We start from the raw sequence: 12,839 nt of genomic DNA, 5'->3' as shown, positions 1-12,839 counted from the left end.
CAGAAGCATTATAGTGTCTTAGAGCCCATATTCATGCTTATTAGGAAGAGAATGTCATGATAGAAGGAATTACAAGCTTCCTATATAAGAGTACCAATAAACAACTGGCATAGCCCTAATCTGAGCCATGCTGTTTTCAGCTTGGTCATAGGATGCTGATTCAAAAAATATTTTGAGCAGATACTGCCAGCTGGTGCTCTTAAGAAGCCTTCAAAAGAATAGAAGCCAAAGTCATCTGCTGGAAGCCTCCCAGAAGAGTATTTTCAGATAAACAATGCTTGCCCTGGCATCAGGACAAGTCTTTCCTGTTTTGTTAGGAGATCAGCCAGTGTCAGAGGTATAATCTGTACTTCTGTAGTAGCTTCTGTACTCACAGAAGTGGTGGCTGACATGGAAGGGCTTTGTAACCTTCACAGATGGACCATTCCTCTAAATTCAGTGCAGTGCTAAATTATTTTTGGAAGAGAAGGAAGGCCTTAATTTGAACTCACTTACTCTGGTATGGTCTCTAATTACACCAGTGAAGCAAATTGAGTTCATCCAAAGTAAAACTGTAGAAGAAAGATCAGAATGAATCAACCCTGTTTTCAATTCAGGGTGGCAATGAGTAATGCATACTTTAAATACAACACATTTTCGGCAGCAACAAATAAACTGAGATACATGTGTTAGTAATGATCTGGTAATTGTAGGCTAAAACTTCCTTTGAGCAAGAAAAAATCCTTTTATTCTATAGGAAAAAGTTCTTAAAAACTCCCTGCTCTAGATTACGGCAAAAACTTCCTGCACAAGGAAGTATGGTGTTCTGTGATGTGTGCTGCACATGGGTGCACAGATCCAAACAGGAGGAGTGTCTAAAGAAAAAATGTACTTTTCCTTGAGGCTTCCATTCCATGCTCCTGCGATTAAGCTGCCTAAGTTATTTTCTGTCATTTATAATTGTCAGCAGGTAGAATTTCACCAGCAGCTATTTTATATTCTTTCATGTAATTTGTTAACAATTATCAAATAGCATATCAAAGATAACATTTATTTTAAAGTAGGAAAATGGCCTCATATGCTTTTTATATTGTGTCCTTAGCTCATCTCTTAGCTCTCTTAGCTCTCTAATTTCCTCAGAGAATGCGTAGTTCAGTTATTACTAAGACATATATAAATTAATTCAAATGGGTAAATATCACCAAAGATATTGAGAGAAGAAAATAAAAACATTTAAGTGTCTTTTCCCTGGTAAATTCTTCTTTGGCTTCTGGGAGGCTTTATTCGCCAAGCGTGACTCTTAAGTAGGGACAAGTTGCTCTAATCCTGCAAAAACTTAGGCGGGTAACTTAGCGTCTGAGGTAAGACTTGTGAGTTTATATGAACTTTCTTTTGACGTAGTGTTGTTGATCCATAACATAATTAAAACAGTCGTTTCTACTATATTTTGAGTGTTGGATCTTTATCTGGTAAAAACCAGTTTTGTTGCAAATGAGTTAACTAAATTATGCTTAATTATATCACCTGTGGATGTAATCCTCAAATTTTCTATGCGCTAAAAGCACCTGAACACAAGCCTACAGATGTTCAGGGTCCAGCTTTTATAAAAAATGAATAGCAGGAAGTCTTAGTGGATGGAGAAGTAGCCCTTAATCAAGCATTGCTTGGCTATTGAAAGAGGACCAGTTACAGTGCCAACTTCAGGACTCTCTGATGGTAACGGTAAGAACATAAGAATCCATGGGAGTGTAGGTCACTCAGTTTGGTCCTCAGTGTGAAATAATCAGGATTCAAATTTAGGTCTTCATGACTGATAAGCAAGTACTGTAAATCCTCTATTCACCATTCAGACTTCCTTGACTGGTTTCTTACACTATCACTGCTGTCCATGACTGCAATTCATTTGAGCAGTTGTAATGGAAAGAAAGGCTTAATTTCAGTGAAAATGTGTCTGTAATGAGGAACACCACAAGAAGTGTGAATTATAATGATTTAATGTTTACATTCAACTCTACGGTTTATCCTCTTCTTGAATGAAATAATTAAATTAGGCTGTTGAACCTGTCAAATTACCAAAACATAAATTGGCTGAGCCCGTAGTTTATGACAGTTGCCCTTCCCAAAAGGGGCAATATCTCACTCAGCACTCTTTTTGGAAATGGTAGCCTTTTTATTTGGAGTAATGAATCTGTAGTAATTCCATTCTGCACACTTTCTGCTTCCCAAGGTAATGCATGCTAAGATATAGAGGGATATGTTTAACACCACTGTTGAGAACATTTGTATTAACTTGCTATTTTTTCAGCGTGCCTGATTTTTATTTGTCTGACATCTTTTTTTGTTAGATAGGAAAGTTCAATAAGTTCCTGGGCAAAATCTTACRAAGAATTGCTCAAATTTGACATAAAGGACATTAGATTACCTTTGCCTTCAAATGACAGTTGGTCAGTAGCTTAGCCATTGTAAAAGAAACAGTGTGAAACATAACAGTATATTCCAGGCCTCCCCTGGTTACACTGGAAAATTTTCCTGAAATTTAGCCATGTCAAAGGGAAAGAGGACTGGATTAAATTCTGTGTTTATGAAGTGGCAGAGCTCTTCATTGCAGTTGTGGATATTTAATCATTTTGATGTATAGACCATGGGAAAACTTTGGAGAGCTTGAACAGTTGTTACAGAATGATTGCTAGGCCTGTTCTATATGACGGTCCCTTTGGCTATACTTTAGTATTTTTGGAGCATTTTAGAGGGCCAGGAATCTTTCCTATTACYTCAAGATTAAGCACAGATTTTGCCTAAAATAAGTTACTCAGTCAGATCTGCTGTCCCTTGATGATTCAATGATCTACTGAACATTCTTTCCTGCTTAATAGTAGGTAATGTTTAATTCAGAATCTAGGTGATAGCTACAAAATAGAAAAGAGGAGAGTAGATATAGCTTGACAGTCCAGGTGTGAGATTTCCTTCCACATATGTCAATGGAGAAATTTCTCAGTGATCTGTCTCTTTGTGTAGACTGACTGAGAATTTAGGCAAATGACTGTTACTAGCTTCTAGTGATGATTTAAAAAGCACCTCTCCCTTGGGTGAACATTCCTTGTCTACAAGCAAGTGTACAAAAAGGTGGTTTAAACTGATCTATGTCTTTTTCTTGTGTGTGCTGTTAGAGAGGTGGCAGCTGCACGTAATCTTTTTTCTTTACAACTGCAAACTGGATTGTGTAGTTTTGTGGACACACCTGCCACAATGTGCTCCTGCTGCCAAACTCCTGAGCCAGTTGGAAGGACTGCCTTCTGACAGCATAGTGATAGTTGTCCTGAAAATCTCTTAAGGATTTATACTTAAAAATTGATATAAGGAAGGAAGTCCCCTCCCTATTTGAAAAGCAGAGGAAAAAACTACTGCCTTATTCCCTAATGATTCAGCTCAGCAATTAGCTTGGATGGGCTAGGTGAACTGACAACTGTCTCTCTGGAAATGTGCAGGTCTAACCGATAAGACGGAGTATATCAGTGGTGAGTGTGGGAGGTGGGGTTGTTTTCTCCTTGTTTCTTTTGGGAAGACTGGTGTATTCCTTCATGTCACACTCTTAGAGGGTGAAGGGGCTGAAAATAGGACTGGAGTTTCTTCCCCCATCACCACATACATTCCTGCTAGAGAATGCAATGCCACTCTTTGAATGTAACTATGAGATCTTCTCTGGGATACCAGAGTCAATCAGCCATACCTATATCTCTGCCTAGACTATCCTTGTTAGCTGTTCCTAATGTGCATTGAAGCTCTCCCACACCATGCTGTTACGTGGCTTAACCTGGTTATATTCACATTGCTGTTTGGCTTGAATTCAGGCCCTAGTCCTTTGCTCTTCTGCCTGTCTCTGTCCTCCAACAGGATAGGTTGCAAGGCTGAAGCATGGGATTGCAGAAGACAGAGCACGTATGCTGGACAGCTGTTGTACAGTGGCTTCCCTCTAGCTCTGGAAGCCTATCTGTAGATTAACTGGTTTCTGGCCTCTGAGAGCCACTGAACAGTACTGGAAAGACAGGAGATGCCAGCATCATGGGAGGGATGGAGTTAAAGCTAAGGATATAGCCTCCTGCAGTGTCCAAATTATTCTGTAGTGGGTGAGGCCTGTGCTAGCATTCTTAATTTGATGTTGGCAAAATAAATATGTACCATCAGCTTATCTAGTGCATTATACTTAGTCAAATCTGCCAAATCAAATTCAGGAAGAAAAAAGCTCAATATCATCTTTCAGCAGGCTGCTTTGCCAAGACTTGATTTGAAGCAATATGGCCCAAGGCAGGAGGCTTACTTCTGACATGCAAATTTTTCTCTCTGAGGCTTATCCTTTTTTATGGCTGCTCTTTGTAAAAAGGGAAGCAGTGACGTTTTATGTCCTTGTAGGAACAGCTGAGAGCCCTGAATGAAGAGCCTCTGTTCTTTCCCCTTTTGACTGGGATTGTGTTGAGATTACTTAACAGTGCCTCTCCTTAGCATGAAATACTTCACGGACAGGTGTATTGAGGCACTTTGCCAGGGATTCTGGAGTCTTTAAAAAAAGATTTCTTCAAAGCCATAAAGATAAAGGGGATTAAAATATAAGGAGAGACTTGCTTAACATAAACATCTTCTACTTCTTATTTCAGCTAGCTAAGACTCAGCTTAGGTGCTGAGTGAGAAAGGAGAAACTTCATCAAGGTTAGGTTCTCCCAGTCTTCTGTCTTTCAGGTCTTCATCCAAGCATATCCAACCTCTATCACTGTGCATCACTAGTGCTCTTTCAATGCAACCATTTCTACAGCATCTTTATAAATTACCTCATGATTACATGTATCTTTTAAATGAATCCCAGGCCTTCAATTGTAATGCAGGAATATTTCATATTTATTAGTAGTACCACAGAAGCCCATAGGGATTGTAAAAGATTATGGAAAAGGCTGATCAGTATTAATACATCATAAATTTTTCTTATTTTCCCTTTCTGTTACATGTACCAAACAACTGTGCTGGGCTCTAGCAGCTTTGAGGCTTTACAGCTGTTTTGGGGCCCTGCTGGAGCCCAGAGAAGGCCAGCACTGGGCAACTGGAGTGTCCAGGCTAACAAGTATTTTCCACAAAGCTTGCAGCAAAGGATTTAACTGRTCCCCAGGAGCTTTTAAAGCATAGTGGGGTGCAGTCATAGCTGTGATATCATGAGGCCTTTGGAGCTGCACAGACAAACTAAAATTGGATGGTGAGACTTTGGAAATCCTCATTCAAAAGATGCTGGAAAACAAGTGTAGGATATTTTCTTCAGCCATTTATTCTTCAGGCTAGGGGGAACATTCAGCACATGATTACAATAGAGATGCAATGAACCAGGGCTTCATGTAAGATCGTGYTATTAACAAAGCAGAGTGAGTTTTCTCACTGGCTTCTATAAAAAGTTTATTCATGGTAGTGCTAAGCATGTTTTCCAGGAATTCAGCATAACAGACTGTCCTACTTCCTTATCACTTGATGATAGTTCATTCGTTTTCTGTCTTCTTCAGTATTGACATATACACTCTATTCCAGGACTCTGAGATTTCTTTTTAAATTTATCTTGTTTAGAGCCTTTGACAAAGATAAAAATGCCTTTTTGTTTGTTCCACAGGATACTATGGTGATGGTCTGAATGCTATCATTGTGTTTGCTGCATGCTTCTTGCCAGACAGCAGTCGAACTGATTACAACTATGTCATGGAAAATCTTTTCCTGTGAGTGATATGTAGCAATGTGACAGTCTTTTGAGTTAGTACTCATAATTATATAGTGAGAGAGAACCTGTCTTTAATTAAGAGGTAATTTGGGTCATTAGAAGGGGAGTGATCTGAATGACAAGCAAACTAGCAATTTTAGGTAAACTGCTCAGTGGAGTATTATTTAGGAATTCTTTACCTGCTTGCCCCCCAAAATTAAGGTGTATTTGTCAGGACCAAATCTGATTATAATAATTCCCTACATGACAAGAGATATAGTATATGCACCTTCTTGGACCTACAATGACTGCACTGTTTCACCAGTGATTTCCAGCACTTGCTGAGAACAGTCAGCAGGAACCTAGATCACCAGATTGTTTTTCACTGTCATTGTGTGTTATATATTACTGTGATTTATCACTGTGTATTATATTTTGAATATATGCCATCGTTGTTCTAGGAATTACAGGGCATTTGCTGACACTTGTTTTAAAAATACAGGATAAATGACAATTGCTGATACAAACAGTTCAAAGTACTTTTCTTGACTTCAGCTGCTCCCAAATCAGTTACTAAAAATGGCAGAGACCTGTTGGGCTGGACACAAATTTTGCCAAGTAAACCCAAATTTATCACAGCTTTTAACAAGCAAAATTACTCCTGATAGCAACCTAGCTCAGCAGCCAAAAATTGTGAAGGCAGCAACTCCCCTGAACAGCCTGAAGCTAGTTCCAATTACAGCTGTTGAAAAATCAATCATTCCAGGGCTGTATATGCTAAAACCCAATAAGTCAGTCTCAAAGCTACTGGAGGCCTTCACCATTTGCTGCTTACAAGGTGCCAGACCTCGCTGCAAGAGCACAGGTCCAGGCCCCACAAAGTTCCAGCCCATAAAGATGTGTGTGGAGGTAGCCAAAGCCCTCAACGTTGTATCTACGTGTGAAAAACATTCTGTTCCAGGTCAGACCAACTGCTAGCATTTGTTTGGTAAAGAGGTCTCTAAATCCCCCATGTCATCTACAGTACCAGATTTACACAATGGCCAGTGATTTAGAAGGGAAGAATTCCTACAGTAGTTTTAACCTGCTAACTAGAAAACAAATCTCCCAATAACTGTGACTGACATTAAACAGTTATTCTTTGACTTCACTGAAGACCCCTTTTGAAAGATAGCATTGCAGGTAAATGGACTTCACAGAGGAAGCCTTTTCAAGCCTTAAGAGGCTTTTCCGCTTCCCTAAAGGATATTGTCAAAGTATATTTTACATCCCACTGTCTCTGTTGGGGTGATGTAACAGAGAGTTTACTTTGGCTGTGCACCTTCAGCTTATTTTGAGACTTAGAGATTCATAATTCTCTCTTGCACAACAAGAACCAGAAAAGAAAATGTCAGATTGTTCCTTTCTTTTATGTGTAAGCCTATTAATTGCTTTGAAATAGAGGGAGCTTGTTAATTTACAACATAGCCAATAACTGATACATATATTTTAATGTATGTGAGCTCTTTACTATTAAGTCATATAGGAGTATGGAGACTTGCAAATCATTAAATCTCTTCCCATTTTTTATATAGGTTGTTTCCCTTAGATAGTCCTGCAACTGCAATGTACAAGTCCCCTCTAGTTTGTAATTAACGACTGTCCTCAATTGTTCGTGTATTCTGCAGTTTCATTGCCCTCTGGATTCCCTTCACATTCTAGGTACCTTGTTCCTATCTGTTACTTTGACTAATCCTGTAAAATTGTCTTTAAGTGAGCCAAAACTCAGTCTCTGAGACAGCATCTTCTAAAGCACTTCTTTTGGATGCTGCAGGTTCACACAGAAAATTCTGCTGTGTCATTTGTGATTACCTGATACAGTCTAGAAATTAAAAGTTTCTTAAAGAATCACAACTCAGAAATACTACACTTTGAAATTCAAAAACAGTGTTTTTGCTTTCAGATTAAGTGAATTATTCTAATCAATGAGAAAAATTCTTAACATCTCAAATAATAAAATTATTTCTCAAATAAAGAACTTGCTAGCATGAAATAGGTAGGGTTTGCAAGAGAGCTTGAYATCCCTCTGCACTTGCAGAGAGATCTAGACTGTGCAGTGACTCCAGATTGAACCCAGCAAATGCAGGACCTGCTGCCCATTGCTGCTGGCTTCATTTCCTGTGGAGCAGCCAGCATCTTGGCTGTACAAGCCCACACTTCCATATCTCACTGATGGACAGGAGTATCCATCCCACAAATGTGGGGCAAAAGTAGGCAACGTGTAAGTGGAAGGTGAGAAGGAGAGTAGTGAAAAGCATTGAGTGAGTAGTGATTCAGAAGGAATTCATCAAATGGAACTACTCAATTAGTTGCTACCTACTTTCTGTCTGTTTAAAATAACATTCCCTGTGTTGAGAATTTGGTTTCCTACTCTTGTTTTAAAGAAACTGCGTTTTGACGAATTTAAGGGTCAGATTAGATCCTGAGTTATTTGCATACACCTGTGCAAGGGGCTATTTTGTGCAGGGTTAGAGCTGCCTTTTGTAATGAGAACTCTCAAGCATTCAGTTTTCTGAGGTGAAACTCAGTGATGTTTCACTGCAGTTTTGGGGCTGGACAGGGAGAGAGCAATTTGCATGTTGTTATGATAAATTCCTCCCCAGTTAGGTGGGGACTAGTGAAACTGGACAGAGCATCTGCTTATATAGTCCCAAACGGAAATTTAAAGCTACCCTTTCATTTGACTGAACACCCTGCTCTCCTAGGTGACATGGATGTTGCCCTGGGAATGCTGGTCTGTCTGAATACTCATTGTAGAGCTGAGGAATTTGATGAGTGTTTGGAGGTTGTGCTCACAAAATGAAGTGATGCCATGGAGTTGGCATTCCCTCAGAAGGCAGACTGATGGATAGCTTCTATTAGCTTTGAGATTCAAAAGGTTTGTAGTTGGCAGTCACAGACTCAGTAACGGTGATCTGAGGATCACAAGAATTATAGACATTTCTTTTTCAGACCCTTACTGTTTTTGCTTTGAACAAACATAATGATTAATACTGATGAGAATTTTCTCAGTGGTTATATCTCAGAAGTTCTGGGAGCTTCACATGGTCCTGTCATGCTTTCCCTTGTAAAATTTTTTGATTTAATGTGATTATAATGGGAAAAAGCCACCTGTGAGGTTGGAAGACTTATTATGAAACTGTATCTGTGGAAGGAAGCCACATTCTCTGAAGATAAGATTATGGTTTGCTAGTTATAATTCTATGGGAAGCATGGGGAACAGTTGTAAATGTCTGCTTTCAGTTTAAACGAAAAGAAAGCATTGCCTTGTTGTAGATTCCTTGGTCTGCATTGATGTATGCCTAGTGGACTGGTCTTGATTAGGCTTAAATGGATAATGTAAAAAATGTGCTCACTTACTTCTGTTCTTTTTTCAGATATGTAATAAGTACCTTAGAACTGATGGTAGCCGAAGACTATATGATTGTCTACTTGAATGGAGCAACGCCAAGAAGGAGGATGCCAGGACTTGGTTGGATGAAGAAATGTTACCAAATGATTGATCGGCGGTGAGCAGTATTTTCCTTTCTGATCCACAGCCATTATTTTAAACTCTGTCAACTTCTGTTGCTCCCCTGTATGACAGTGTTCACTGTATATGATCTTTCTGCATGTTTTGTATTTTCTTTAATGAAATGTGTTTCTTTTTTACTTAGATTAAGGAAGAACTTGAAATCATTTATAATTGTCCATCCATCATGGTTTATCAGGACAATTCTGGCTGTGACACGACCTTTTATAAGGTATGCAGTGAATATTGTTATTTTCTTTGTCCCTAAAGATACTGAAGCTCCTAAATAATCAAACATGGCTGTTGATGTCCCGCTGCAAGGTACTCATTTTACATTTCATGTTGGAATTTTGACAGCTGAAGTTGACTTCCGCTCTCCTGATTGGAAAAAAAGTTGAATGGTGAATAAAGGGAGTAAACAGTGCCTACATTGCAAGCATGATATCGTATGCCCATATGTGCATGCAGAACTGGAAATTTATTCCTTTAAAATTGTCTTTGTTTATTCTGAGCTCAACTAAGATGCATGTGGGAAGGGAGTCTGGACAAATCACCTTATTAAAAAAATTGTGGCTACAGGACAAGAGTAAGCTACAATTCTGGTTAAAAAATAAAAATAAAAATGCTGCTTAGCCAAGACTTCCAGCACCCTGAGCTGTTTGAAGGCGTAGGAGGCCAGCTTCCAGAAAAATTTTTCTGCCACCAAAAATAATTCTTTGATCAGTAAAAAAGCAATGAAATGTTTTAGACACTGAAGAACTTGCAGATTATTGAAGAAGATGGACAAGTATGCAATTGGAATCCTGCAATCAGAGAGAGTAGACTGACAGGTGTGAAAAAGAGTTGCTTCAAGCAAGAGAAGATGCATCCCATCTACACAGGTTACACAGAGAATAATGTGCATCATGACAGACTGCAGAGAAATCTGCCACCAGACTACAGACGAGAATGCTGAAGGTGTCAGTCGTAGAGTGCTCTGTCCTGGCAGGGGAATCTGGGCATGGGAAAACAAGTGAGTTCTCCCATCACTGCCAAAGTGTGACAGGCAGAATATCATAACAAGCTTACTCTTTCTGATACAGTGACTTAATACCAAGCAGAAAGGGAGAACTAAGAAAAATATTATAACAGGGTTGCCGTAGTTAAAATTAGCAATAGTAGTCATGGGAGATTGATTCAGTTGCCTTTGGTGTCTGAGAGAATTCTGGTGGCACCCTGTTTCCTCCAAGAGAAAAGGTGGGCAGTAAAATTAAAATAAAATCAAAGATTCAACACCTGTATCAGTTCATGAATCATTTATTCTAGATGGCCATACTGAATAGCAGTGACCACAGGCATTGCATTGCCAAACTGGGGAAGAAGTATTATAAACCGAGTTCGGTGAGGAGAATGAACAGTACAAAACTTGAGACAATAGGACCAATTAAAAATTTCCTTTCAGCCGAGAAGTAGATTGAGTCCCTGTCGGAMGTTTAAAAAAAAAAAAAAAAAGTACAAATGGGAGCTGTAAAAAGATGGGCAGTACATGTGGCCAGTGTGACTTAGGCTGAAGAAGAGTTGAGGGTGGGAGGTATTTGAACCCTCACTGAGGACCGAAGAGCTGTATGAGAAAACTGAATAAAAAGCCCAGGAAGGCAAAAAAAAAAAAAAAGATTGGTTGCAAAGATAGAAAAAAAAAGGCTGGATTCAGGTCCTAGATATCATTTATGGATCAGTTATTCACAGCAGAGATCATTTTAGCTGTGTTAGGCAGGAAATTAGATTTTTAATAAAACAAGTGTCTGTGAAAGATTTTCAGCATTTGATGGAAATACTGAAGCAGTAGAACGTTCAATACAAGTGGCAGCATGCCTTGCCTAATATCAGAAAGAAAGAACGACTTCTTATTTTAGGCACATATTTGGGATGCCAATACACAGACTTCCACATGAAGCAGTTAGGTAGAAATCAGTCACTGTGGTGGAATTAGTGGACCCAGGAGAAACCCCAAGTGGAAAAACAACCTTTAAACAATTTTATTTTTTGTGTTTTTTTTCAGTTGTTAGATGTTTCCAGGTCAGGCTGCTGCTTGCCAAGTTGCTTCAGCTGGCAGATCAGATGATCTAGGCTGTGATTAACATTTCTAATAAAATGCTAAGAATTATCTATAAGTTATCATGGCTTTGATCAGACAATTATGAGTGATTCATGCATCTTAAAACCTGAGATTAGCATGTGGCAACTGTGTGCTCCAATGATGCTCATCTGTTAGAAATGCAAAGTAAAATTAATGAACTCAAACAACTATTTACAATACCTTGATGGATTCCTGTTTTAGTTGTCTTACTTTATTTGATAAAGAAGATAAATGTGGTAAGGCAAGAGGTAGTAACTTTTAGATAAGAGCTATTTTAGATGCTTTTTGTTGTCTGATCATACCCCTGAATCAGTGGTAAATAGGAACAATATGTTCTGTTTTTCATGGCCTAGACTTAAGAACATTCATTCTCAATATGCATTCATCACTGTTACTGATGTTCAAAGAYTGTCTAAATATGATCAGACCTGGATTTGGAAAATTGGTTTGAGTCAAATGAAAAAGATACATTCCTCATTGACTGTTACATATCAATAAATCAGATTAAGTAAATGAATAGTCTTGATTTTTTAAAATGTATTTTCTGAACGGTTTAGGTTTTTCTGTATGATCATTTCTCAAACGTAATAAATGATCATATAGCACAGATTGAACTAAGCAAGGAAAATATTTCCTCATAATAAGGCCCTACACTAAGAATAAATATGCACATACCCAGTCAGATCTGTACGCATCCAAATAAAAGTGGAAGTTCAGCTGTATTCTGTTTGGTTGGGAGTMATAGTCAAATCTAAATGCTAATTCATCATGGTCAGCTGAAGTGAATGCTTCCCATCTTTTTTTTTTGGTGTAAGTATGCTGCAGGGGATTTGGTTCTTTTTAGAATTTTAATACATCTTCTTCAAACTGTAAAACTAATTGCATTGCCTAATATGTAGGCATTACAATTTATAATGCTGTCCTAAATATTGTGATGCCGCCTGGCCAAAGAACAGCAAAAGGTCTAGACCTGATTCCAGCCTCACTAGAACACAGATATGTTAATGATCATCGGAACTATATAACTCTTATATAGTTATATATAACTGGAATATGAATAGGCAAATGCTTAGATTACARCTAAATGTCTTTGTTTATTTTTTCCAATCATGGGAGATTTTGTGGAGGAAACTCAATTTACATATGCTGTTTCTGTGTTTCAGCTCTAAGTTCAGCAGTAAGATACAGTATGTCAGCACATTAGCAGAACTCCGTGAGATGATTCCAATGGAATATGTACACATACCAGAGAGTATTGTCAAGTAAGTGATGTACTGGTGCTAATGAAAAGTATTTCCACTAACTAGTCAGGCTGTCTACTAGCCAGAAGCATAACCAGGTTTTACTTTCCAAGTCCTATTTAGGCATAGTAGTGTTTGAGAGGCTGAAGAAAATTTAAAAACTTATACATGATTTTCTTACAAATACTTAAATTTTGTTTCACAAAAATTCCGCTCTCAAACCCTGAAGCA

At 38.4% G+C, this 12,839-nt stretch overlaps 1 protein-coding gene across 1 annotated transcript in view; it reads left to right on the top strand.

The window, feature by feature from the left end:
* The window catches only part of PRUNE2 (prune homolog 2), a 133,392-nt gene extending 120,759 nt beyond the window's left edge, over positions 1 to 12,633 (top strand). Inside the window, exons 15-18 of the mRNA XM_026064356.1 lie at positions 5,618 to 5,720; positions 9,118 to 9,249; positions 9,397 to 9,483; positions 12,531 to 12,633. Of these exons, the coding sequence (XP_025920141.1) occupies positions 5,618 to 5,720; positions 9,118 to 9,249; positions 9,397 to 9,483; positions 12,531 to 12,633 (425 nt within the window). The remainder of the gene's footprint in view (positions 1 to 5,617; positions 5,721 to 9,117; positions 9,250 to 9,396; positions 9,484 to 12,530) is intronic.
* Positions 12,634 to 12,839: the final 206 nt, after the last annotated feature.

The sequence above is a fragment of the Apteryx rowi genome, unplaced genomic scaffold (assembly GCF_003343035.1).
Source record: "Apteryx rowi isolate R43461 unplaced genomic scaffold, aptRow1 scaffold_214, whole genome shotgun sequence".
In the NCBI taxonomy this organism is placed as follows: Eukaryota; Metazoa; Chordata; class Aves; order Apterygiformes; family Apterygidae; genus Apteryx; species Apteryx rowi.
Note: the sequence above shows the minus strand (reverse complement) of the source record. Positions and strands in the feature narration are given on the sequence as shown.